The sequence below is a fragment of the Entelurus aequoreus genome, linkage group LG21, assembly GCF_033978785.1.
Source record: "Entelurus aequoreus isolate RoL-2023_Sb linkage group LG21, RoL_Eaeq_v1.1, whole genome shotgun sequence".
Taxonomy (NCBI): Eukaryota; Metazoa; Chordata; class Actinopteri; order Syngnathiformes; family Syngnathidae; genus Entelurus; species Entelurus aequoreus.
Window position 1 is genome coordinate 22394412 of NC_084751.1, and position 24945 is coordinate 22419356.

Consider the following 24945-nt stretch of genomic DNA (forward strand, 5'->3'; position numbering starts at 1 on the left):
ATATATATATATACATATATATATATATATACATATATATACATATATATATACATGTATATACATATATATACATATATATATATATATATATATATATATATATATATATATATATATATATATATATATATATATATATATATATATATATATATATATATATATATATATATATATATATACACATTATATATACATTATATATACATATATATATATATATATATATATATATATATATATATATATATATATATATATATATATATATATATATATATATATATATATACATACATAAAGATTGTGGATGCTGACGGGCCGGATCCAGCCCGTGGGCCGTAGAATTTTGGGGACAGTCTTTAATCTTACATCCATTTTCCTGGACTATGGAACACCCGTGTGAACCCATATAAGCATGGGAAGAACATGCCACGAATAAAGGTTCTAGCTGACATTCGAAACCAGAACCACCAAGCTGTGCGGCAGACATGCTAACCACATTTGTGCTGCAGTTTTGCTTCTTAAAATGTACACATTTAATTGGCTCTTTAAAATTCGGCAGTGCTGTGTCATTGTGTGTTGAGATGAACAATAATAGTATTTTTTCTCAATGTTTCCTTTGTAGGACACAGAGATCCTTAATACAGCTGTCCTCACTGGACGTACAGTCGCTGTGCCTGTAAAGGTCGTCACTGTGGGAACAGACGGGACGGTCTCTGATGTGACCGAGTCGGTGGAATGCAGGTCAACAGATGAGCTGGTTATTAAGGTGAGTACGAAACAGGTCTGAATTCTTTCAGTGGTGTATTTGAGCTAACATTATGACATTTACTGAAGTAAAATGAGAAGTTAGCCGCTGTACCAAAAAAGTAAATACAACTCAAATTAGGTAAGTATATCCAGGCTTTGGAGACACCATACAAACTTATAAGAAAGAAATGAACATGTTTGGTTGTAAAAAAAAATTAAAATAAGATTTGCGTCTAATCAAGGTTTTGTGACATGGTTTACATTGTTGTTCTTTTTAAAGGCTAACTGCACTTTTTTCACTCACAATCCCTATGTATAACAAAACCACTGTAGCGGTTGATTTAAGGACATAATTCACCACACCTGTTATTTATCTTTGTCATCATCATTCACCGTACTGTTCTATTGTGCACATGACAATGTTGTTCTTTGTGAGTTGTTAAGAGCGAGTAATTCGGTGCGGCCCCTTTAAGTGGCCGTCAGTAGATTCTCACAAAGGTGGGGGTTTGTTGTTCCCGCGATATTTGAGTGTTTTGTGATGAGCGTTCATTCTGGCTTGTGCTTTGATAAATAAACGACGCACACGTTTTTGTGTGTCAACGATACGTCAAGTTGTTTATCTTTCACGCTACGAGCACACCACTGGTGACCCCGACGCTTCACTGAACGGATTCAGTGATTCTTATCGACCATGACGGCGAATGCGGTTTCTCTAAAGCTGCCCGAGTTCTGGGAAACTTCTGCGACCGCATGGTTTGCCCAGGCGGAGGCACAGTTTGCCCTGCGTGGTATCACCGAGGACGACACTAAGTTTTATTATGTCGTGTCCTCCCTCGGCAGCACGACGGCGACCAGAGTGGTTAACGCCCTTACGCACCCACCGGAGAGGAACAAGAACCTCACGTTGAAGGCTCACCTCTTACAGACATTTCATCTTTCCGACGCGGAGCGAGCTAACCGCCTTTTTTCGTTGCAGGGGCTTGGCGATTGCAAGCCCTCTGAACTAATGAACAACATGCTAGGACTCTTAGGTGAGCACAGACCTGGATTCTTCTTCGTGCAGTTTTTCCTGAGACTCCTGCCTACTCAGGTGCGGGCTGCTTTAGCCAACACCACCATTTTGGACTGCCGCGAACTAGCTGCTGAAGCTGATAAGTTTTTTTTAGCTTCCCAACCGGCCTATGTGGCTGCATTTCTTCCGGCTGAGACAGAAGGACCCTTGGCAGATTCTTCCACTCTCGCTGCTGCTGCTGCTGCGCCCCCCAGGCGGCAACCGGATTCTGGACTATGTTTTTTCCACGCAAAGTTCAGGACCAAAGCTAGGTGGTGCCGTCCCCCGTGCAGTTTTCGTGGACCGCCGCCGGGAAACGCCGGGGCCGGCGCTCAGCAGTGGCCATGAGCGTCGGCAGTACTGGCAGGCTGCTCTTCATTCAGGACTCCCTCTCTGGACGACGGTTCCTGTGTGACACCGGCGCGCAGAGGAGCGTCCTGCCAGCATCAAGGTTGGACATGCTGTCTGAGTCACATGGCCCCCCCATGGAAGCGGCCAATGGCAGCCCTATCCGCACTTATGGAATACGGTACGTGGAACTGTGTTTTGGTGGACAGCGTTTCAGTTGGAACTTTGTGACTGCTAAAGTGACGGTGCCGCTCATCTGTGCAGATTTTCTCTGTGCTTTCGGCCTCCTTGTGGATGTAAAAAACAGGCGTTTGGTGGATGCGATTACGTTCTGCTCGTACAAGTGCAGTCTCAGTGCGACGGACTCCATCAGGCTTTCCAGCATGCTACCCACCGCAGACGTTTTTCTGCGCCTCCTCGCTGAGTTCCCGACCCTGGCGCAGCCCACGTTCTCGTCATCTACCGCCAAGCATGGTGTGGAACACCACATTGCCACCACGGGCCCCCGTGTGCACGCACGAGCCCGGCGCCTGGACCCTGCTAAGCTCTCCATCGCTAAAGCTGAATTTGAGACCATGGAACGCCTCGGGATCATTCGCCGCTCAGACAGCCCGTGGGCGTCGCCCCTCCACATGGTGGAGAAACCCGGAGGTGGTTGGCGGCCATGCGGTGATTACCGCAGACTCAACGAGGCGACTACCCCGGACCGTTATCCGGTACCCCACATACAAGACTTTTCCGCCCACCTCGCTGGGAAAACTGTGTTTTCTAAGGTAGATCTCGTCCGGGGCTATCATCAAGTGCCGGTCCACCCCTCTGACATCCCGAAAACAGCGGTCATCACCCCATTTGGACTGTTTGAATTTTTACGTATGCCTTTTGGCCTTAAGAGTGCAGCACAGACTTCCCAGCGGTTGATGGACTCTGTTTTACGTGATTTGCCGTTTCTGTTTGTCTATTTGGACGATATCCTGGTCGCGAGCACCTCTCAGGCCGAGCATGTGACCCACCTCAGGTCCCTTTTTCAGCGCCTTAGCCAACACGGTCTCATTGTTAACCCAGCTAAGTGCCAGTTCGGGTTGTCTGTAATCGACTTCCTCGGACATCGTGTCACGGAGTGCGGGGCAGTTCCCCTCCCAACGAAGGTTGCTGCCATCGCAAACTTCCCCCGCCCACTCACGGTTAAGGCTCTTCAGGAGTTCCTTGGCATGGTAATTTTTTACCATCGTTTCATTCCCCGGGCAGCTGACATCATGCGGCCGCTGTATGATGCTCTTAAAGGAGCTGCTCCCAAGCAAATGGTGGACTGGTCTGACGCGCGGCACAGCGCTTTTGTGGGGGTCAAGTCTGCTCTCGCTAACGCTACCCTGCTGGCACATCCATTACCCGATGCTCCTATTGCAATCACCACGGACGCGTCAGACTATGCTGTAGGTGCAGTGCATGAACAGTGGGCGGGTGGCACTTGGCAACCTTTGGCTTTCTTTAGCAGGCAGTTGCGCCCCTGCGAGCGGAAATATAGCACATTTGACCGTGAGCTCCTTGGCCTCTATCTGGCCATACGCCATTTCCGTTCGTTGCTTGAAGGCCGGCCTTTCACAGCTTTTGTGGACCACAAACCCCTCACTTTCGCGATGGCCAAGACGGCTGAACCGTGGTCGGCTCGGCAACAGAGGCACATCTCCTACGTCTCAGAGTTCACGACGGACATCCAGCACCTTGCTGGTTAGAGCAATGTCGTTGCTGATTGCCTTTCCCGAGCCGTCGAGAGCGCTGTCCATGTGGGGCTCGATTTTGCACAAATGGCAGTTGACCAGGCCGACGACCCGGACATCCAAGCTCTGAAGGCTGCGGCCACAGGGCTACGGTTGCCTGAGGTCCCATTTGGGGACACAGGGGTTACACTTCTTTGTGACGTCGCTACCGGTCGGCCGCGGCCCCTCGTGCCCGCCATTTGGAGGCGGCGCGTGTTCGACTCCATCCATGGCCTTTCCCACCCTGGGAGGAAACCTTCCCAGCGGCTGGTGGCTGCAAAATTTGTCTGGCGTGGACTGAAAAAAGACGTTAGGGACTGGGTTTCCACATGTGTGGCATGCCAGCGCTCAAAGGTGCACTGCCACACGCGGGCCCCACTGGCACCGTTTACGGTTCCGGAGCGCCGTTTTGACCATGTCAATGTGGACCTGGTCGGACCTCTCCCATCCTCACGCGGCTGCACATACCTCCTCACGATGGTCGGCAGGACCACCCCCTGGCCAGAGGCAGTACCTCTGACGTCCGGGTGGCGGACGCATTCATTGGTACGTGGGTTGCCCGTTTCGGTACCCCATCGGACATATCATCTGACCGGGGCTCTCAGTTCACTTCCGAGCTCTGGGCCGCTGTGGCCGAGAGCTTGGGTGTGAAACTCCACCACACGACGGCGTATCACCCGCAGGCCAATGGTATGTGTGAGCGATTTCACAGGTCCATGAAGGCAGCGCTCAGGGCGTCCCTGAAGGACAGCGCTTGGGTAGACAAGCTCCCTTGGGTGATGCTGGGGCTTCGGACTGCCCCCAAGGAAGACTTGGTTTATGGCCAGCCCCTGCGAGTGCCAGGTGACTTTATTCCTAGCACGACGGCACCTTGGTCCGCTCTCCTCGATGCCGCCAAGGGTTTTGCTCCCATCCCCACTTCTCAACACGGCCTTACGCCGTCTCATGTTCCCGCTTCCTTAAGGGGAGCTGCGTTTGTTTTTGTCCGCCACGACGCCCACCGCGGCCCCCTTCAGCCTCCTTGCGATGGGCCATTTCGCGTCCTAGAGAGCGGAGACAAGCATTTTCTATTGGACATCGGGGGTCGGTCTGAAAAGATCACGGTGGACCGGCTGAAAGCGGCCCACTTGGATCTTAGTCAGCCGGTTACCACGGCCGTACCCCCGCGCCGGGGTCGTCCGCCCGCTCTACCTAGGCCCCATGATGATGTTCTACACAGACCCCCGGGACCTTAGACAGTACAGATACCCTTCCGGTCCCCCCTGTTGACTCCCCGGCGTTAGTACCAGTACGGCGCACCCGGTCTGGTTGGCCCGTCCGTGCCCCTGTCCATTGACAGTTTGTTTTTCTTCGTGATGGCGAATTCTGGGGGGACGTGTGTAGCGGTTGATTTAAGGACATAATTCACCACACCTGTTATTTATCTTTGTCATCATCATTCACTGTACTGTTCTATTGTGCACATGACAATGTTGTTCTTTGTGAGTTGTTAAGAGCGAGTAATTCGGCGCGGCCCCTTTAAGTGGCCGTCAGTAGATTCTCACAAAGGTGGGGGTTTGTTGTCCCCGCGATATTTGAGTGTTTTGTGATGAGCGTTCATTCTGGCTTGTGCTTTGATAAATAAACGACGCACACGTTTTTGTGTGTCAACTATACGTCAAGTTGTTTATCTTTCACGCTACGAGCACAACAACACCCTTTTTTTCTTTTTGCATTCTAAATTGTGAAAAAAACTTGAATCAGTGAAAAATCTGTGAAAAATGGAAGTAATGGAAGTCACTCTATTTCGCGCTCTAAAAACATCCAAACACCTCCATCAACATTTTATATACACACTGTAAGTATAAATATAATGTACCGTATTTTTCGGACTATAACACCCACTTAAAATCCTTTCATTTTCTCAAAAATCGACAGTGCGCCTTGTAGCCCAGTACGCCTAATGTACAGAATAATTTTGGTTGTGCTAACCGACCTCGAAGGTATTTTATCTGGTACATGACGTGACCAGTAGATAGCAGTTACACATCAAATATATATATATAGATTGCAATATCACGCTAGTAAACAACACCGAAACGTTAAATGTTCCATTGAGAATATAGAACATTACACACAGCGCTCAAAAATCTGTCAAAATGTTTTAGTACAACTTTGGTAAGATGGAAAACCGCACAGCTTGATGGATTGTCGGCGCATTACGGGGACCGTAGTCAGACGTACTATGCTTCAACATTCGGGTATTATTATGGTGTGTGTATAAGGAACGCAAAATGGCACCCATGTGGCGATTTACGCAAAACCAACTTTTCTTACCTTCTGGTACCTGCTGATGTGTATTTGGGATCTGCATAAGTCCTGAAAATGTGCGCGTGTCTGCCTTTGTATATTGTGTCAATGCCATAGTCGATCAGCTCCTTCTTTTTCTGTATCTTCTTGTTATGGGGCATTCATCCGCCATTGTTCCCATTTCTAATATAAAGTAGCGTAATGTTCTAACTTATATCTGTCAGTAGACGCTATGAAAGCGCTAAAAACTACCGGTGTAGTGAGTTTACATAATTCACCTACAGAACTTTAGTTATTAAAGATTTCCGGTTGGATGTTTTTTTACGGGACACATTTCTGCCGTTGTCGCACTATAAAGCCATGGATGAGGAGATGCTGCTCCATTGTTGACTTAAGTAAAGTCTGAATGTCAGTAAAACAATTAGCTCCATCTTTCTTCGACTCCCGTCCTTGCACGCTACACCGCTACAACAAAGGTTATGGGGGGAAGACGCTGTCGAAGATCTCTCTCTCTTTCGTGTATCGTCTTCATATGTCCATCTTCGTGTCGTGTAGCCACTCCCTCGTCTCAGGTCCCACTTGGAAGAGGCCCTCCTCTGAAGGTGGTCTATGCCGGTGACAGGTGGTGATGATGTGGTGGGGAGTCTGCTCAGGCTCCCCGCACTCACACGCTGCACTGTCTGTTAGGCCCCACTTCTTCATGGACGCTTTGAAGCAACCAACCCCTGTGCGAAGGCGGTTCAGGAGGGTCCATTGCCGGCGAGGTAGATCTTCTCCCTCCACGCCACCTACAGGATCCTGGATGTAATGGTGTAGGCGTGTCTGTCCTGCTGACTCCCACTCCTGCTTCCATTCCGCTGCCAGCCAGGCTTTGGTTGTCAGATCCTCCGGGATGGAAATAAGCATCTCTTGTGCGGCCTGATTGTATGGGTGGCGGGACTTGAGTCTGCTTGGAGGTGTTGCCATGGTGGTGGTTTCATGGAGGAGGTGCCAGCTGTGTTCCTGGGCTTTCCTTGCCAGGGCGAGGGTAGCGGCCTCTCGCCGTAGGCCGGCTGGCGCTATCCCTGCTAGGACTGGCAGGTAGAACACGGGGGTGGGTTTCAGGCAGCCACTTATGATCCGGAGGGCATTGTTGATGGCCGTATCGACCTTCTTGGCATGTGGGCTTCTATACCAGGTTGGGGCACAGTACTCAGCTGCAGAGAATACGAGGGCTTGTGTGGAGATACGTAGTACCTTGGCCGAGGCCCCCCAGGTTGTACCAGCTAGGCGCCGGATGAGTGAGACCCTTGCTGTTACTTTAGCCCTCACTTCATCCAAATGTTGTTTGTAGGACAGTGTCCTGTCCAAGCGTACGCCCAGGTACTTTGGGGCCTGCTGGAACTCCAGGGGTTTGTTGTCGACTAAGATCTCCAGCTCCCTTCTTGCTTCCCTGTTGCAGAGGTGGAATGCTGCTGATACAGTCTTTCCCTTACTGAGCTGCAGTCGCCAGCTTCGAAGGTAGGCAGCCAGGACGTCCATGTCCTGATTGAGACCTTCTTCAACCGCCTTCCATGTGGGCCGGTGTAGCATGATGGCTAGGTCATCCGCGTATCCATACCTTCTAGATGTCGTCACCGGTAGGTCAAAGATGTAGATGTTGAAGAGCATCGGTGAGAGGACAGACCCTTGTGGGACCCCGTTTCTCAGCCTCCTGAGCCTGCTGCGCTGGCCATCACTGGTCTGGAGAATGAAGCTGCGGTCGAAGATGAGCCACGTAAATAAGACCGCCCACAAAACGGCGCATCCAATAATGATTGTCAGAAAGATGGTCTGTAAAGCATAATCTATGCAACATGTTGACCAAAGAACCACCATTACATGTTACGTAGACCAAATTTAGAAACAAATCATAATATGACCCCTTTAATGCGCCTTGTATTCCGGTGCGCCTTCTGTATGAAAATAGACCTAAGAGACCCACTCATCGGCAGTGCGCCTTATAATTCGGTGCGCTCAATGGCCTGAAAAATAAGGTAGTAACAGGCACATTCATAAAACTCTACGGTGACACTTTGGTGATTTTGCTGAGGAATTTGTAAAACTAAAACAATACAAAAAAAATGCAAGTTGTAAAATAATAATACTAACAGAGACACTCGTAGACGTGTTAGCATATTAGCTACTGCTAACGATGCTAGTTTCATACATTACGATAGCATGAACAAATATGCTTGAAACACTTACAGACATCACACATGGGATGGTTTAGCACCTATAGATGTTTTTACTTCCAGTTGCTGGCATTAAAACAGGAAGTACAATTTCAACCTGCACCACCTGCAGTGAGCGAACTCATCCAAAAGATGGTGCCATAGCACAAACAATTACACACCATTCCAGTGTTTCTGCTTGGGTTTAATGAAAAGCATTTAACACATCAGTGAAAAAAAACCCATAAATTAGCTGCACCGTTTTATAAGTCGCAAGGTTCAAAGTGTAGGAAAAAAGTAGAAACTTTTTGTCCGGATTTTACGGTGTCATTGAGTCTTCCGGAATAGTTAAGTGATTTTTGTGTCGTCCTCGCCAGTTCCAGGCCCGAAACGGCTGTCAAAGTGTCCCAACTTGTCAGATTATATTCTCAGCCATCTATTTTTCAGGTGAGAGGCATGATTTATGATCTACAATAAACTTCCAGGGAGCAAGGAAGCGAGGAGCAGCAGACCACTCAACGATGTAAACATAGGCACACCCGGAAGTGATCACAGCGCCACTCTAACGAGTTTGTCTGCGTTATCACTTATAATAATAATATCACTAATATTTGGTTAATATTCAAGTCACGAAATATAGATTGAGTGTTGTTGGCGCTTTTTCAATGGTTATTTATCGGATTTTATGGGCGGAATAGTGGCGCTCCCATTGGCTCTACTGTAAGCAGACTTTTATTTACGTTTATTTAAAGTCCTACTGAAACCCACTACTACCGACCACACAGTCTGATAGTTTATATATCAATGATGAAATCTTAGCATTGCAACACATGCCAATACGGCCGGGTTAACTTATAAAGTGCAATTTTAAATTTCCCGCTAAACTTCCGGTTGAAAACGCCTTTGGATGATGACGTATGCGCGTGACGTAGCCAGTGAAACAGAAGTATAGGTACCCCATTGAATCCAATACAAAACAGCTCTGTTTTCATCTCATAATTCCACAGTATTCTGGACATCTGTGTTGGTGAATCTTGTGCAATTTGTTTAATGTACAATGGAGACTGCAAAGAAGAAAGTTGTAGGTGGGATCGGTGTATTAGCGGCGCACTACAGCAACACAACCAGGAAGACAGAGATGGATAGCAGACGCGTTAGCCGGCGAACTCACCTTAACTTCCTCCGTCTCGCCGACCGCATCTGTGATCGGGTGAAGTCCTTCGTCGCACCGTCGATCGCTGGAACGCAGGTGAGCACGGGTGTTGATGAGCAGATGAGGGCTGGCTGGCGTAGGTGGATAGCTAATGTTTTTAGCATAGCTCTGTGAGGTACGGTTGCTAAGTTAGCTTCAATGGCGTCGTTAGCAACAGCATTGTTAACCTTCGCCAGGCTGGAAAGCATTAACCGTGTATTTACATGTCCCTGGTTTAATAGTATTGTTGATCTTCTGTCTATCCTTCCAGTCAGAGATGTATTTATTTTGTTTCTATATGCAGTTAAGCACGATGCTATCACATTAGCTCCGTAGCTAAAGTGTTTCGTCGATGTATTGTCGTGGAGATAAAAGTCACTGTGAATGTCCATTTCGCGTTCTCGACTCTAATTTTCAAGAGGATATAGTATCCGAGGTGGTTTAAAATTAAAATCCGTGATCCACAATAGAAAAAGGAGAGAGTGTGGAATCCAATGAGCCAGCTTGTACCTAAAGTACAGTCAGAGCGAAAAAAGATATGTCTTGCACTGCATTCTAGTCATTCACTCTAACGTTCATCATCCACGAATCTTTCATCCTCACTCAAATTAATGGGGTAATCGTCGCTTTCTCGGTCCGAATCGCTCAAGCTGCGTTGAAAACAATAGGAAAATGTGAGGAGCTGTTCAATTGACTACGTCACGCTACTTCCGGTAGGGGCAAGGCTTTTTTTATCAGAGACCAAAAGTTGCGATCTTTATCGTCATTGTTCTATACTAAATCCTTTCAGAAAAATATGGCAATATCGCGAAATGATCAAGTATGACACATAGAATGGATCTGCTATCCCCGTTTAAATAAAAAAATCAATTTCAGTAGGCCTTTAATATTTAGAATGCATTAAAAAAAATCCATCCGTTGTCATGTCCATACTTGCCAACTCTCCCGAATTTTCCGGGAGACTCCCGAATTTCAGTGCCTCTTCCGAAAATCTCTCGAGACAACCATTCTCCCGAATTTCTCCCCATTTCCAGCCGGACTTAAGGCACGCCCCCTCCAGGTCCGTGCGGACCTGAGTGAGGACAGCCTGCCGTCACGTCCGCTCTTTACTTCATACTTCAGAACCGACTGCTACACTTGCCGTCAGGGTGCGCAATACAACGTAAACCGTTGGGCCAACGGTTTAAAAAGTAACCACAGCACACTATCGTGTTCTGTGGTTACTTTTTGGTTGGCCAACGGTTTACGTTGTATTGCGCATCCTGACGGCAAGTGTGGGAGTCGGTTCTGAAGTGAATTACATTTTTGTATGAAGTAAAGAGACGTAACTTCATCCCCTTCCCCTGGTTATTGACCCCAACCCAGAATATTACACTGCACATACCTATGCTCCTTCAAAGGCTGTGCTACTGGCTGCAAAGCATTGCACTTTCAAATACAACAATGAGTAGAGAGGACTCCGAGAGGAGTATTATGTGTGTATATGTGTAAATAAATGAACACTGAAATTCAAGTATTTATTTGATTTATATGTATATATACATATATATATATATATATATATATATATATATATATATATATATATATATATATATATATATATATATATATATATATATATATATATATATATATATATATATATATATATATATATTTATATAAGAAATACTTGAATTTCAGTGAATTCTAGCTATAAATATACTCCTCCCCCTTAACCTTCCGCCCCCCCAAATCTCCCGAATTTGGAGGTCTCAAGGTTGGCAAGTATGGTCATGTCTTTCATTATTATTGTGAAAAAAAGTGCAGTTCCCCTTTAAATCATTGCTTCTTGCCTCATTATTGGTAAGTATTAAACGCCGATTGAAGGACACATTTTTATAAAATACAGGTTGTCTATGTACCCGCATATGGTCAGCAGATTCTGTAACTCGATGAATGCATAGGATAGTTGTTGTTGTTGAAGGAAATAGTAAACGTTGTGATGCATCTGTGAAATTAGTGCTCTGCCGTATGCTTAAAATTACCCAAATAAGCAAATATTAAATGTTATTATGAATGGGCCATTTACTACATTAACATAATGCAGGGGTCACCAACGCGGTGCCCGCGGGCACCAGGTAGCCCGTAAGGACCAGATGAGTAGCCCGCTAGCCTGGTCTAAAAATAGCTCAAATAGCGGCACTTACCAGTGAGCTGCCTCTATTTTTTAAATTGTATTTATTTACTAGCAAGCTGGCCTCGCTTTGCTCGACATTTTTAATTCTAAGAGAGACAAAACTCAAATAGAATTTGAAAATCCAAGAAAATATTTTAAAGACTTGGTCTTCACTAACTGACAAAGAAACAGATAACAGATTTGGTTTCCAGTTCAAAGTGTGACATGATTTATTTAAACATTTGAGAGTTGACTTTTGTATTTTACATGAGTTATTATTTGTACAAACATGGTGCAAAGTAATTCATGATTTGTTAAAAAAAATGTTAGTAGCTAGCTAGTTAAAATGGGATATTCTGATTTCACAAGACTGTCTTAGAAGTGATCATTTGAAAATGTTCAATTTGAAAAATGTGCACTTAGAGAAAATATAAAAAATAAAGTGTTGCATATTGATATTTATCTGGTTATATATATATTTATTGTGAGAAATCATTAAGATGATCAGTGTTTCCACAAAGATTAATATAATTAATTATTAATAATAACATAGAGTTAAAGGTAAATTGAGCAAATTGGCTATTTCTGGCAATTTATTTAAGTGTGTATCAAACTGGTAGACCTTTGCATTAATCAGTACCCAAGAAGTAGCTCTTGGTTTCAAAAAGGTTGGTGACCCCTGACATAATGTATCGTCGTCGGCGGTCACTCGAAACGAGTATGACTGTCCTCCGTAGGAGGACGCCTGTGCGTGGAATCTTTTAATGTGGGGAGACTGGTGCACGGTCAGCCACCACACAGTCCTTGGCATTGAGCGGGCCAGGGTCCAGTGGCATGGAGACCAAGACGACTGGGGACCCGTCTTTGCTGCAGCCTTCATCCGCCTTCCCAGCCGTTGTGGTGCATTCCGCTGCCGCCATCTTCCGCCTGGTCCACCGTTGAGGCGGTTTTCACTATTCGCCCATAGCTGGGGTTATTTACCCATAGCTGGGACAGGGGTTGACTGGGCACCAGGGCATGTCCACACACCGGTGGGCCTGCATGCCCCGTCTCTGGGGCCCCCTGCTGCTCCGAGATCCCGTACAACTTAGCCTGGAACCGCGAGGTTCCAGTTACCGTGTGTGGCCACGAGGAGGCATGTACGAGTCTTGACAATGGAGAGGCTATGTACCGGCTGAGGAGGCTTATGCACTCGGCTCCTCTTTTCGCCCTCTGAGACAGAGGGCTAGCCGGCGGCACTAGCTGAAAGCAATGAGTATCAGGCAGAAGCAGCATGCAGCATAGCAAGCAAAAGCGGCATGCAGCATGCACTAACTACAGGTACTACTACTCCAAGGCTACTGCACTAGACGCATCACATCGCCCTGTGCGATGTTTTCTGCACACACACACAATAATGTATATACTTAGAGCATGTATATAAAACGTTGATGGAGGTCTTTGGATCGTTTTACAACACTTTATAGGCGAAATAGAGTGAATACCATGTCCTCTATTGTTAGCTGACTTTTGTTAGCCCTTATTTATGAGTTAGAATGTATAAAAAAAAGAAAACAACTTCTTGTTCTTGTCTTACATAAGGATTGTGGATGGTAGGCAAAATGTTACAAAATTGCTTGCAGTCATGAAGCTTCTGTGTCACACACACTCATACCAGACAGAAGTAGCAGACTTCTCACATGCATTATTATCCAAGTGAAGTGCTGCTCCTTCTCTTACAGTTCTGCTTTAATCTGTAAATTAGACTTTTGTTTATGGCCAACTTTGAACTGGAATTTAACAAATGCATATAATTAACGTGTTTTTTTTGTGTTGCTATTTCTAAAAAAATATATATGTTTATATATATGTTTAAGAATAATTAGTAAGACAGAGACAAACTTGAGAGTTGAGGAAAAAAAATAGGTAAAGCTGCAACAAATTGAACATTAACGTCGATCATTCATTACTTTCATTTACACTTGGCAGAGTCATGTCACACTGGGTCTTTCATCGCCATGGCAACTCCTGGTTTCCCGTTTTAGTGACCTAAAAGTAAAATGACCACAATCACCTATAATGTAGCGTGGCATGGTGTGTCACAGTTCTGTGCCGGTACCATGGAAACACATAGCGTTGACGGTAAAATGAAGTCACATAATTCAGTAAAAGCATTGTTTCTTCAAGAGATCATAATGACGTGTCATTTCGCATTTGGTACAGCCTCTTGTCTGAAAGCACTGTACTCTCAATCAATCAAAGTTTATTTATACAGCCCTAAATCCCTAATGTAGGTATTTTTTTAAAACCGGAAATCAGTCAGTAAAAGATGAGTTGTCTTATATTCATGGACAAAAGGTTTATAGATGCAAACTGGCCTGTGGTACAACAACATCAATCAAAGTAAGTCAAGAGACTTTCTTCCTGCCACTTTTACTCTCACATACACAGTGACTTCGAGTGTTATCACACGAGGCCCATCACACCATGCTTGGGCTCACTTCACAACTAAGGTTAGGCACGTTTGACTACTCTGAGGGCTCTGATCCCAAGTACAGCACGGCAAAAATGTGTGTGAGTGAATATGAGTGTGAGTACGCTCTTAAGAGAGATGCAGCTGCGACAGAGAGGTGCGCTTGAAAAAAGTGGAGGAGGATGAGTTATGATCGCAATTTTGGGATAATGGTGATCAGTGAAGCAAGTCTTCAAACAAGCACTTTTTTTTTATTGCACTCTACCAGTTATTCATCCATGATGTTGAAAACATGATTATTGAATAATAAAAAAAACAAATGTCTTAACAAATAGCAGGTTTACCTAATATTGTGGACTGGCATTGTATGTGCATGCCAGCTTCCATTTGTTGTGTTGTCCTTTGAAGTGGGTGTGTAATATTTTTTGAGTTGGCCACACACGTATTAATTTGGAAGTACTGTAGGCTTGATATTACTGGTCATGGATCAGTAACACTGAATACAACAAAAAGATGTGAGCATTTTTATGACAATTTTACAGCATCGTAAGTCTAAATGTAGTCCAAGTTTCCCCTTAATGTAATTGATTGTGGTACACCGCCATCACACTGGCCAACCTTGAGACCTCCGAATTCGGGAGATGGGGGGGTGGGGGGGGGTTTGGTGGTAGCGGGGCTGTATATTGTAGCGTCTCGGAAGAGTTAGTGCTGCAAGGGGTTCTGGGTATTTGTTCTGTTGTGTTTATGTTGTGTTACGGTGAGGATGTTCTTGCGAAATGTGTTTGTCATTCTTGTTTGGTGTGGGTTCACAGTGTGGCGCGTATTTGTAACAGTGTTAAAGTTGTTTATACGGTCACCCTCAGTGTGACCTGTACGGCTGTTAATCAAGTATGCATTGCATTCACTTATGTGTGTGTAAAAGCTGCATATATTATGTGACTGGACCGGCACGCTGTTTGTACTGAGGAAAAGCAGACGTAACGACAGGTTGTAGAGGATGCTAAAGGCAATGGCTTTAACGTACGCCCCCAATATTGTTGTACGGGTGGAAAATTGGGAGAAACTCGGGAGAATGGTTGCCCCGGGAGATTATCAGGAGGGCCACTGAAATTCGGGAATCTCCCGGGAAAATCGGGAGTGTTGGCAAGTATGACCGCCATGGCTAAAAAAAAAAAAGCCACCACACCTTAAAAATGAGGGATTATTACTTGAAAACAAATAAAGTAATATAATGTATGGTAGCCACCAAAATAAGTCACAAAGTCTTTTTAAGTTGTATATTTTTTATATTACTGTAACGGTACAGAGGGAGAAGGAGACGGCACGGAGGCAGAGACGTCGTGAGCTTGCAGCGTGTTTATATATAACTGAAGTGTGTGACTAATCCAAATATATATAGTGTGACTACGTATAGCGAGGTGGTGTTGAAGGTGTGTGTTGAGATCGGTGCGGAAGTCCAGAAAGGGCAAGGCAGGCTCGGAGGTCCGGGGACAGGCAGGTGGTCAGGGGCTGGAGCGAGGTGTCGTTGTCCGGGGGCTGGCGTGATGTTGAGTTTTTTTTTTTTGTTTTTTTTTTGTTTTTTTTTGTTTTGCTTAGTTTTTTTTGTTGTTGTTGTTTTTTGTTTGCTCCATGCTTTTTTAACCTGTAAAGCACTTTGGTTCAATCTAAAAAGTTGTTGAAAATGTGCTATATAAATAAAGTTGACTTGACTTGACTTGAGATCAGAGAAGGCAGCAAGAAGTCCAGAGGGGATCCGGGGAGACGAGACACACAGCTCGAAACCAGGGGATGACGAATGGCTGCTGGATGACAACACAGGACAAGACACAATGAGCACAACGGAGCGGAAACACAAAGAGCGAGGAAGCACATAGGAAAGGGAGCTATAGGCGTGTAAGGTTTATTGTACTGGTACAAGGAGCTATGTTCTGGCACTGGAATGCAGGTCGCGCTGGCTTATGAAGTCAGGGATCTCACCAGCGTCAGGTGTGTTGATTGTAGAGTGAGCGGAGGCGCGGCTGATGCAGGAGAGGAACGCCCTTGGGCGTGTCCCAAGGCGCGCTCAGCGGAGCGCACTGCAGAGTGAGAGGCGGCAGCTGTTTGAACTGTAACAATTACACTGTTTTGCTCTATTTTTCAATTGTTGCGCTTATTGCACAATGTACTTAGTGAGATTGTTTTTCAAGTTTCTAGAGACTTTGTGTTACTTTTTCGTTATTAAAAATAAATAGAAACAAATCTAGTATATTTTTCTGGTGTTATTAAAGACTCTACTCATTTTTGGAGATTCTTCTTCTGTTGCTCCATGTCCTCGACAAACAGCGCCGCTCCAGACAATCCCGTTACAGTTTCTTGTCTTGGGCCATAAGCTAACTTGCCAACCTTGAGACCTCCGATACCGGGAGGTTGGGGGGGGGGGGGGGGGGGGGGGCTAAGCTAGAATTCACCAACTCAAGTATTTCATTCATATATATATATATATATATATATATATATATATATATATATATATATATATATATATATATATATATATATATATATATATTATATATATATATATATATATATATATATATATATATATATATATATATATATATATATTTATATATATATATATATATATTATTATACGTATAAATAAAAGAAATACTTGAATTTCAGTGTTCTGGAGGCTATTCAGTAGATGGCAGTATTGTCCTGTTTAACAGTGTCACAACATTGCTGTTTACGGCAGAAGAACTGCTTTACGGTAGACTAAACGTGACTGCTGTTGTTGTGTGTTGTTACCGCGCTGGGAGGACGTTAATGAAACTGCCTAACAATAAACCCACATAAGAAACCAAGAACTCGACCTCGATCATTCTACAGCTATGACGTCATTGGGCAGGCAAGCTGTTTATATTGTGGGAAAGCGGACGTGAGAACAGGCTGTCCCCACTCAGGTCCGCATTGAGCTGGAGGGGGCGTGGCCTCCAGCTCCGGCTGAATACCGGGAGTTTGTCGGGAGAAAATTTCTGCCGGGAGGTTATCGGGAGAGGCGCTGAATACCGGGAGTGTCCCGCTAAAAACGGGAGGGTTGGCAAGTATGGCCATAAGGGCTACAAACAACCACAAGGGGCCCTTTTCCTGGAACTACAGCTTCCTGTAGAAGTGTGTGGTTTGTGTTTTCACCGCATTTCACAGTTTAGGGTAGTTTATACAAATCAGGCTGATGACATTTCGAGGGGTGATTTAGTTAATTTCTACACTGATACCATGCAAATAAACGAACGATATTAGGTCAAAGTTATTTTACTAAAAACTAAATAAATCAATAATATACAAAACAATATGATTGAAAAAATAAAATGTACCAAATTGTTAATAAAAATTCAGGCTTTTGTCCACAATGTCCAACAGTCAGAAAGTCGTCCTCTCAGTAAATGATGAATAAACTAGGGTGAGGCGGCTCCTTGTGGTCCATTTCATTTGTGATTAACAATGTATAAATAATAAATGTCCGTTTTTCTCTCACGCGGACAACAAACACATATGCTTTAGCGTGAGCTTGTTAACATTAGCATTCTGTTCATTCAGGTTGAGGCTAATAATTACACAACTGGAGTGTCACTGACTACTTTTACAACATCTAACTAGATGAGGCAATTCCTAAAGGAATGCCCCAATGCTGAAGTTGAACTGAAATGCTGACAGAATGTAGTATGAATGTAAGAATAGTTTGAATGTAAGAATAGTTTGAATGTTGAAATGGTTTGAAGGTTGAAAAGCTTAATGCTGAACTGAAATCCTAATGGAATGTAGGATGAATGTAGAAATGGTTTAAATGTTGAAATTGTTTAAATGCTGAATTGGTTTGAATGTTGGAATGGTTTGAATGGTGAAGAGTTTGAATTTCCAGGAAAACCGTAATTTGGTTTGGAACTTGCGAAAGTGTTAGTTTGAATGTCCAGGATGAGTGGAATGTGTTGATGTTGGAATGGTTTGAATAGGTTGAAAAATGTGGGAATTATGCAACTTGGAAAAATGTCCCATTCATTTCAATGGGGACTTCCTGGAAATTTGGGAATTTTGAGAAAAGCGGGATGTTTGAATGAGCTGATTGGTTGGTTTTGGAACCCACCTCAACCCCGCCCTCAATCCCCCGAATTTGGAGGTCTCAAGGTTGGCAAGTATGTTGGCGGGTTATATGGACGGGAGGGGGGGAGATGTTTGTTATGAGGAATTAATTTGTGGCATATTTAAATATAAGCCTGATCGTGCTGTGGCTAAAAGTTATATATGTTTTGTGTTTATTTATTGGTTTAGTCGTTCCCAGCTGAATATCAGGTCCCACCCGTGACTCCTTAATTTGCGTAGTTGCAGCGACACCCGAAGAACTTGGGTGCGTTTGTTACAAAAGTGTTCACAGCGCTTCACTTTTTAAAGTTAAAGTTAAAGTACCACTGATAGTCACAAACACACTAGGTGTGGTGAAATTATCCTCTGCATTTGACCCATCCCCTTGTTCCACAGTGTGTTATATTACAGGCTAATTCCAAAATAGAATACATTTGTTTTTGTCCTCATAATTCTACAGACAATACCCCATAATGATAAGGTGAAAAGGTTGTTTTTTTTTCCAAAATTTTGCAAACTTATTACAACTAAAAAAATCACATTTAATAAGTATTCAAAGTCTTTGCTCAATACTTTGTTGATGCACCTTTGGCAGCAATTACAGCCTCAAGTCTTTTTGATCACGATGCCACACGCTGTAGCCATTTCTCAGTAAAAATGTTGCCAAAATGCACCTAAAAGATTCTCAGACCATCCATCCATCCATCCAAGCTTTCTTCGGCTTTCTGCCGCCATGTGAAACTAAATTATCTGGTCTGATGAGACAATGATTGAATTCTTTGGCATGAATACCAGGCATCATGTTTGAAGGAAACCAGGCACCGCTCATTACCAGGCCAATACCATCCCTACAGTGAAGCATGGTGGTGGCAGCATCATGCTGTGGGGATGGTTTTCAGTGGCAGGAACTGGGAAACTAGTCGGGATAGAGGGAAAGATAAATGCAGCAATATACAGAGACATTCTGGATGAACACCAACACTCCTAATCCAACTTGATGGAGCTTGAGAGGTGCTAAAACTGCCCAGAAATAGCTGCGCCAATCTTGTGGTGTCGTATTCAAAAATATTTGAGGCTGTAATTGCTGCCAAAGGTGCATCAACAAAGTAAATAAATAAATGGGTTATACTTGTATAGCGCTTTTCTACTTTCAAGGTACTCAAAGCGCTTTGACAGTATTTCCACATTCACCCATTCACACACACATTCACACACTGATGGCAGGAGCTGCCATGCAAGGCGCTAACCAGCACCCATCAGGAGCAAGGGTGAAGTGTCTTGCCCAAGGACACAACGGACGTGACTAGGATGGTAGTAGGTGGGGATTGAACCCCAGTAACCAGCAACCCTCTGATTGCTGGCACGGCCACTCTACCAACTTCGCCAAGTATTGAGCAAAGGCTGTGAATACTTAAGTACATGCGCTTTTTTAGTTTTACATTTTTAATACATTTGGTAATTTTTTTCAAAGAAAAGTTTTCACAATGTCATCATGAGGTATTTCGTGCATAATTTTGTGGACAAAAATTAATCTATTACGTCTTGGAATAGGGCTGTAACATACAATGTGGAAAAAGTGAAGCGCTGAATACTTTACGGATGCACTGTATACATGATTAATGCGATATTTATTTTTGATTAATCACATGAGTTAACTCGTTAAATGTGACAACAGTATTCAAGTAGGCCATTGTTTTTTGTATTTCAAAAGATGTCCAATAAATACTTTGATTCTCATGAATATAGTGTAACATTTGGTGGCAGTTTTTAAATATTCCTAATGTTCAAAATGTCACAGTCATTTTGATTTTAGCACTGTAATCATCCTGTTGGAATCTTAAGCTTTCAGCAGTAGCGTGTGAACGAGTGAGGAGGAGGAAGACACTGAACTGTTTTGTTCTTCAGTGATGTTGGCGGCTCTGACATCTTCCGAGTAAATATGCCAAGTTTTATGCAAAGAAGCACAGACAGATGACAGTCTTGTCAACACTCGTTTGTTCTAAACATGTGTGATTGCTGTCCAAATGTGCCAACCGCTGTGATGTTGGCACTGTTCGAAATGAACTATTAAATACCTTTCATGGCCAGATTGTCGAACATTATTTGACTCTCCGGATTTGGCAGAGGAGAGAATGTCTGATGAGGAGATTGCGGTGTTGTAAGAGAACCACAGAGCCTTCACATTGTTGTACTGTATGTCTCCATGTTGGAGGCAGATCTGATAACATTTTGTATTGTGATCGTTGTTTAAATTCATCCGAACAGTCACCAGTTTAACTTGTACATATGCTTTCTCTTCAAGTGGGAAGAAACAGGCCTGGATTTTTTTCAGCTCCATCTGCTGTGCTGGACTGTAGTCATATTTCTCACGATAATACACACACACACGCTCACAGAAAAAAATAAACCCAACCATACGAATAGTGTACAAATAATCAAGCCTGTAAATAGGTTCATGAGAATACTGACACATTACACAAATACTAGATTACAGTCATTGCAACATGTCACAGACCAAAACATACGGCATCTCAATACATTTGAATTGTGCTGAAGGGTTTTGATTTCAGGAGTTCAAGAGATCAATTTAGTGAAAATGTTGCAGTTCATTTGTTGATTACTGCGTATTATTGTTTAATTTCATTTAGACACGCCTCCAGGTGACTAGAATCTGGCCTGTTAGTCAGCTTTAGGGGCATGTAGAGTTGGGTGTCATCAGCATAACAGTTGAGTTGAGTTGAGTTGAGTTGAGTTTGTGTTTATTTCAAACATCCATGCATACAACATGATGCATCACAATTTCCAGTTTCTCTATTCTACATGTTTGAAAAGGAGTAGGAAGAAGCCAAGCTTATTCAATCCTACCCCTTTTCCTCTACATAGCAGTTGCTAAAATGTTTGTTCACTTCCTGTTCTCAATTTATTCACAATATACTCCACAGTGAAAGTTAACACCGTATTTGTGAATGGGGGCGGCATGGCGTAGTGGGTAGAGCAACCGTGCCAGAAACCTGAGGGTTGCAGGTTCGCTCCCCGCCTCTTACCATCCAAAAATCGCTGCCGTTGTGTCCTTGGGCGGGACACTTCACCCTTGCCCCCGGTGCCACTCACACCGGTGAATTGAATGATGAATGATAGGTGGTGGTCGGAGGGGCCGTTGGCGCAAATTGCAGCCACGCTTCCGTCAGTCTACCCCAGAGCAGCTGTGGCTATGAAAGTAGCTTACCACCACCAGGTGTGAATGACTGATGGGTTCTACATGTAAAGCGACTTTGGGTACTTAGAAAAGCGCTATATAAATCCCAGGTATTATTATTATTAGATCACCTAGCGGCAGCATGTAGATGCTTAAGAGTGCAGAGCCAAGAACCAAACCCTGTGGTACTCCGCACGTTACCTTAACATACTCCGAGGTCACATTGTATAGATATGTTCGCGCACGTCTCTCTCGCCTCAGTGCCATCCCCTGCTGGCAACTCCTAACCACTAAAGACACCTCTGAAGGTCTCTTAAATATTGTGGAGAGTAGAAGTGATTCTTAGACTCATCTACATGTAATCCGTTTAAGCTACATTGCTACATCGCTAAACTATCATTACAAATCTTCTATATGCTGTTATTGGAATTCAGTGTCTCCACCATGTCATGAACTGGAGGAACTGTTTCTATGATTTAATGTAGTTTTGGGTAAATCTTTCTGTATATTGCTCTCAAACCAAGGCAGGGCTCTGAGCCAGGCTCTGTGCCTCATGTCTGGCTACGTGTCTCGCTGTGCTCCGCGTCCCAAGTCAAACATAAAAGTTAACCAAGCACTTCTTACTTCTTTAGATGAGGTTGAAGGTTGGTGTAGTCACAGTGTAGTGATAACAGAGGATTTTAGCTTATGGGTCTCACCGTGGACATTGCAGGAGTCATCCAGAAAACACTTACGATGTATGGAAATATACACAACATACACTTGTAAAGAACATAATGTCATGGCTGTCTTGCGTTTCCAATAATTTCTACAACTCTTATTTTTTTGTGATAGAGTGATTGGAGCACATACTTGTTGGTCACAAAAAACATTCATGAAGTTTGGTTATTTTATGAATTTATTATGGGTCTACTGAAAATGTGACCAAATCTGCTGGGTCAAAAGTATACATACAGCAATGTTAATATTTGGTTACATGTCCCTTGGCAAGTTTCACTGCAATAAGGCGCTTTTGGTAGCCATCCACAAACTTTCTGGTTGAATTTTTGACCACTCCTCTTGACAAAATGTGTGCAATTCAGCTAAATGTGTTGATTTTCTGACATGGACTTGTTTCTTCAGCATTGTCCACACGTTTAAGTCAGGACTTTTGGAAGGCCATTATAAAACCTTAATTCTATCCTGATTTAGCCATTCCTTTACCACTTTTGACGGGTTGGGTCTTGGGCGCGACTGTATATAAACATATTCTCTATCTATCTATCTATCTATCTATCTATCTATCTATCTATCTATCTATCTATCTATCTATCTATCACACGAAGATGAGGTCATTTGAAAAGTAGCTCGCCTGCTGAAAAAGTGTGGACACTAGTGCTTTATATGTAAAGGCAACACACACTTTGAGTGGATATTAGCAACAGCCAGACAGATGTGCACTGCTAATAGAGTATGTGTCTGGTTATTACTGGCACTCTAGTAGCTGACTATTTCCTATGTGTTCTTGAACGTGGTCTGAACTTCTAAGCAAGAATCAATAACAAAAGGTTCGATATAAAAATAGTAACTACACACAAAACTGAGACGGTAATGAAAAGCAGCACTGGCCTTTACGCTTCACTTTGTGAAGCACTCCGACTTAATCATGTTCTTCTTATTCATATTTTTTCCCTCGTTCTCCCAACTTTGCTCCTTTCAAGGTGTCGGAGAGATGTGACTATGTGTATGTGAACGGAAAAGAGACGAGAGGAAAGCGCAGCGTGATGCTGAACTTCACTTACAGCTTCCTGAGTGCACAGCTGGAGATGAGCGTATGGATGCCACGCCTCCCGTTGTTCATCGACATGGCCGACCCTGAACTCAGTCAAATTAGGGGCTGGAGGGTCCCCATTATGAAGGGAAAAAAGAGGTAAGACCTAAACAATCCGAGATCATCATTCTTAATCAAGGCTTGTTCAAAAGTAAGCGCATAGCTAAAAGACTGATTTTATTGTTAAAGCAGCACTAAATAACTTTTCAACCTTCATTATATATTTTCATGACTTTTGGGATACATCGACTTACATCCAGTTGAATGACACCTGTGTCATGGCCTGAGGGGGTCGGTATTGCTCTCACTGGCACTTAGCAACTTTGAGGAGGGTGGCAGGAACCCTGCCACACAAAAAACTACGAATGTGCTGACCTGTTTTACGGCAAACGTCATTCACCGTTTCCGCATGCATTACAAAGACGAAAGTGTTGTTCTTCTTTGTGTTTCTGTGGCATCCATCTTAATGGTGCATTAGCGCCACTACAGACGGAAGTCGACGCAAACGCCTACGTGCAGCTACTGCTATCATGGCAGAAGCTGCAAAACAACCAAAGAAACAAAAAGTTTTGTCTGTGGAGACAAAAAAAGAAAAAGGTAGGCGACCCGGGTAAAAGGATAGTCAAGGATTAACATTGGCCCGCCTTTCACTTGCTGGCGTGAGCTCAAAGACGAGGAGGGATTTCAAACTGATGCTGCCTTTAGTCTGTTCCTGCTGGAATAGTAAGTAATGTTCGATGCTCAAATCAAAATGATAAAGCTAATGTTGGCTATTGAAAATTTGCATGATAGCAATGAATAGCCACCAGCTTGATAGTTTGCAGTTCCACGCTGACACGACCAGCCACATAGCAAACTCAAAAGTACTGTATAAAGAAAAAAACTATGCGATGATCGCAAATATTAAGTTTGAGTAAAATATGTAGGTTCCTACTGTGGAAAGTATCAGTCATATACTGACTGACAAACCCTATGTGCTGGTTCTCATGGGAATTTGGTTTTCCTTCAGGCAAAACACTACTGCTTTAATAATAATAATAATAATAATAATAATGGATTATATTTATATAGCGCTTTTCTAGACACTCAAAGCGCTTCACAGAGAAGCGAGAACCCATCATTCATTCACTCTACATTCACACCTGGTGGTAATAAGATACATTTGTAGCCACAGCTGCCCTGGGGTAGACTAACGGAAGCGTGGCTGCCACTTTGTGCCTACGGCTCCTCTGACCACCACCCATCATTTATTTACCTTTGCGAGTGGCACTGGGGGCAAGGGTGAAGTGTCCTGCCTAAGGACACAACGGCAGGGATTTGGATGGCAAGAGGCAGGGAGCGAAACTGCAACCCTCAAATTCCTGGCACGGCTGCTCTACCCACCACAACGGGGGTGCTGAAGCTTTTCCCAGCTGCACTCGGGCGGAAGGCGAGATATACCCTGAATATGTGGGCTCTGTACCGAGGATGTCGTTGTGGCTTGTGCAGCCCTTTGAGACACTTGTGATTTAGGGCTATATAAATAAACATTGATTGATTGATTGATTGAACAAGTCGCCACCTCATCGCAGGGCTAACACAGATAGACAACATTCACACTCACATTCACACACTAGGGCCAA

General features: G+C 43.9%; 1 protein-coding gene across 2 annotated transcripts in view; it reads left to right on the forward strand.

Moving 5' to 3' along the window:
* The window catches only part of LOC133638490 (transmembrane protein 132C-like), a 111926-nt gene that overhangs the window by 44461 nt on the left and 42520 nt on the right, over positions 1 to 24945 (forward strand). For both annotated transcript variants that reach the window (XM_062031158.1, XM_062031159.1), the window contains exons 2-3: positions 632 to 775; positions 23214 to 23422. In XM_062031158.1, coding sequence (XP_061887142.1) covers positions 632 to 775; positions 23214 to 23422 — 353 coding nt within the window. The remainder of the gene's footprint in view (positions 1 to 631; positions 776 to 23213; positions 23423 to 24945) is intronic.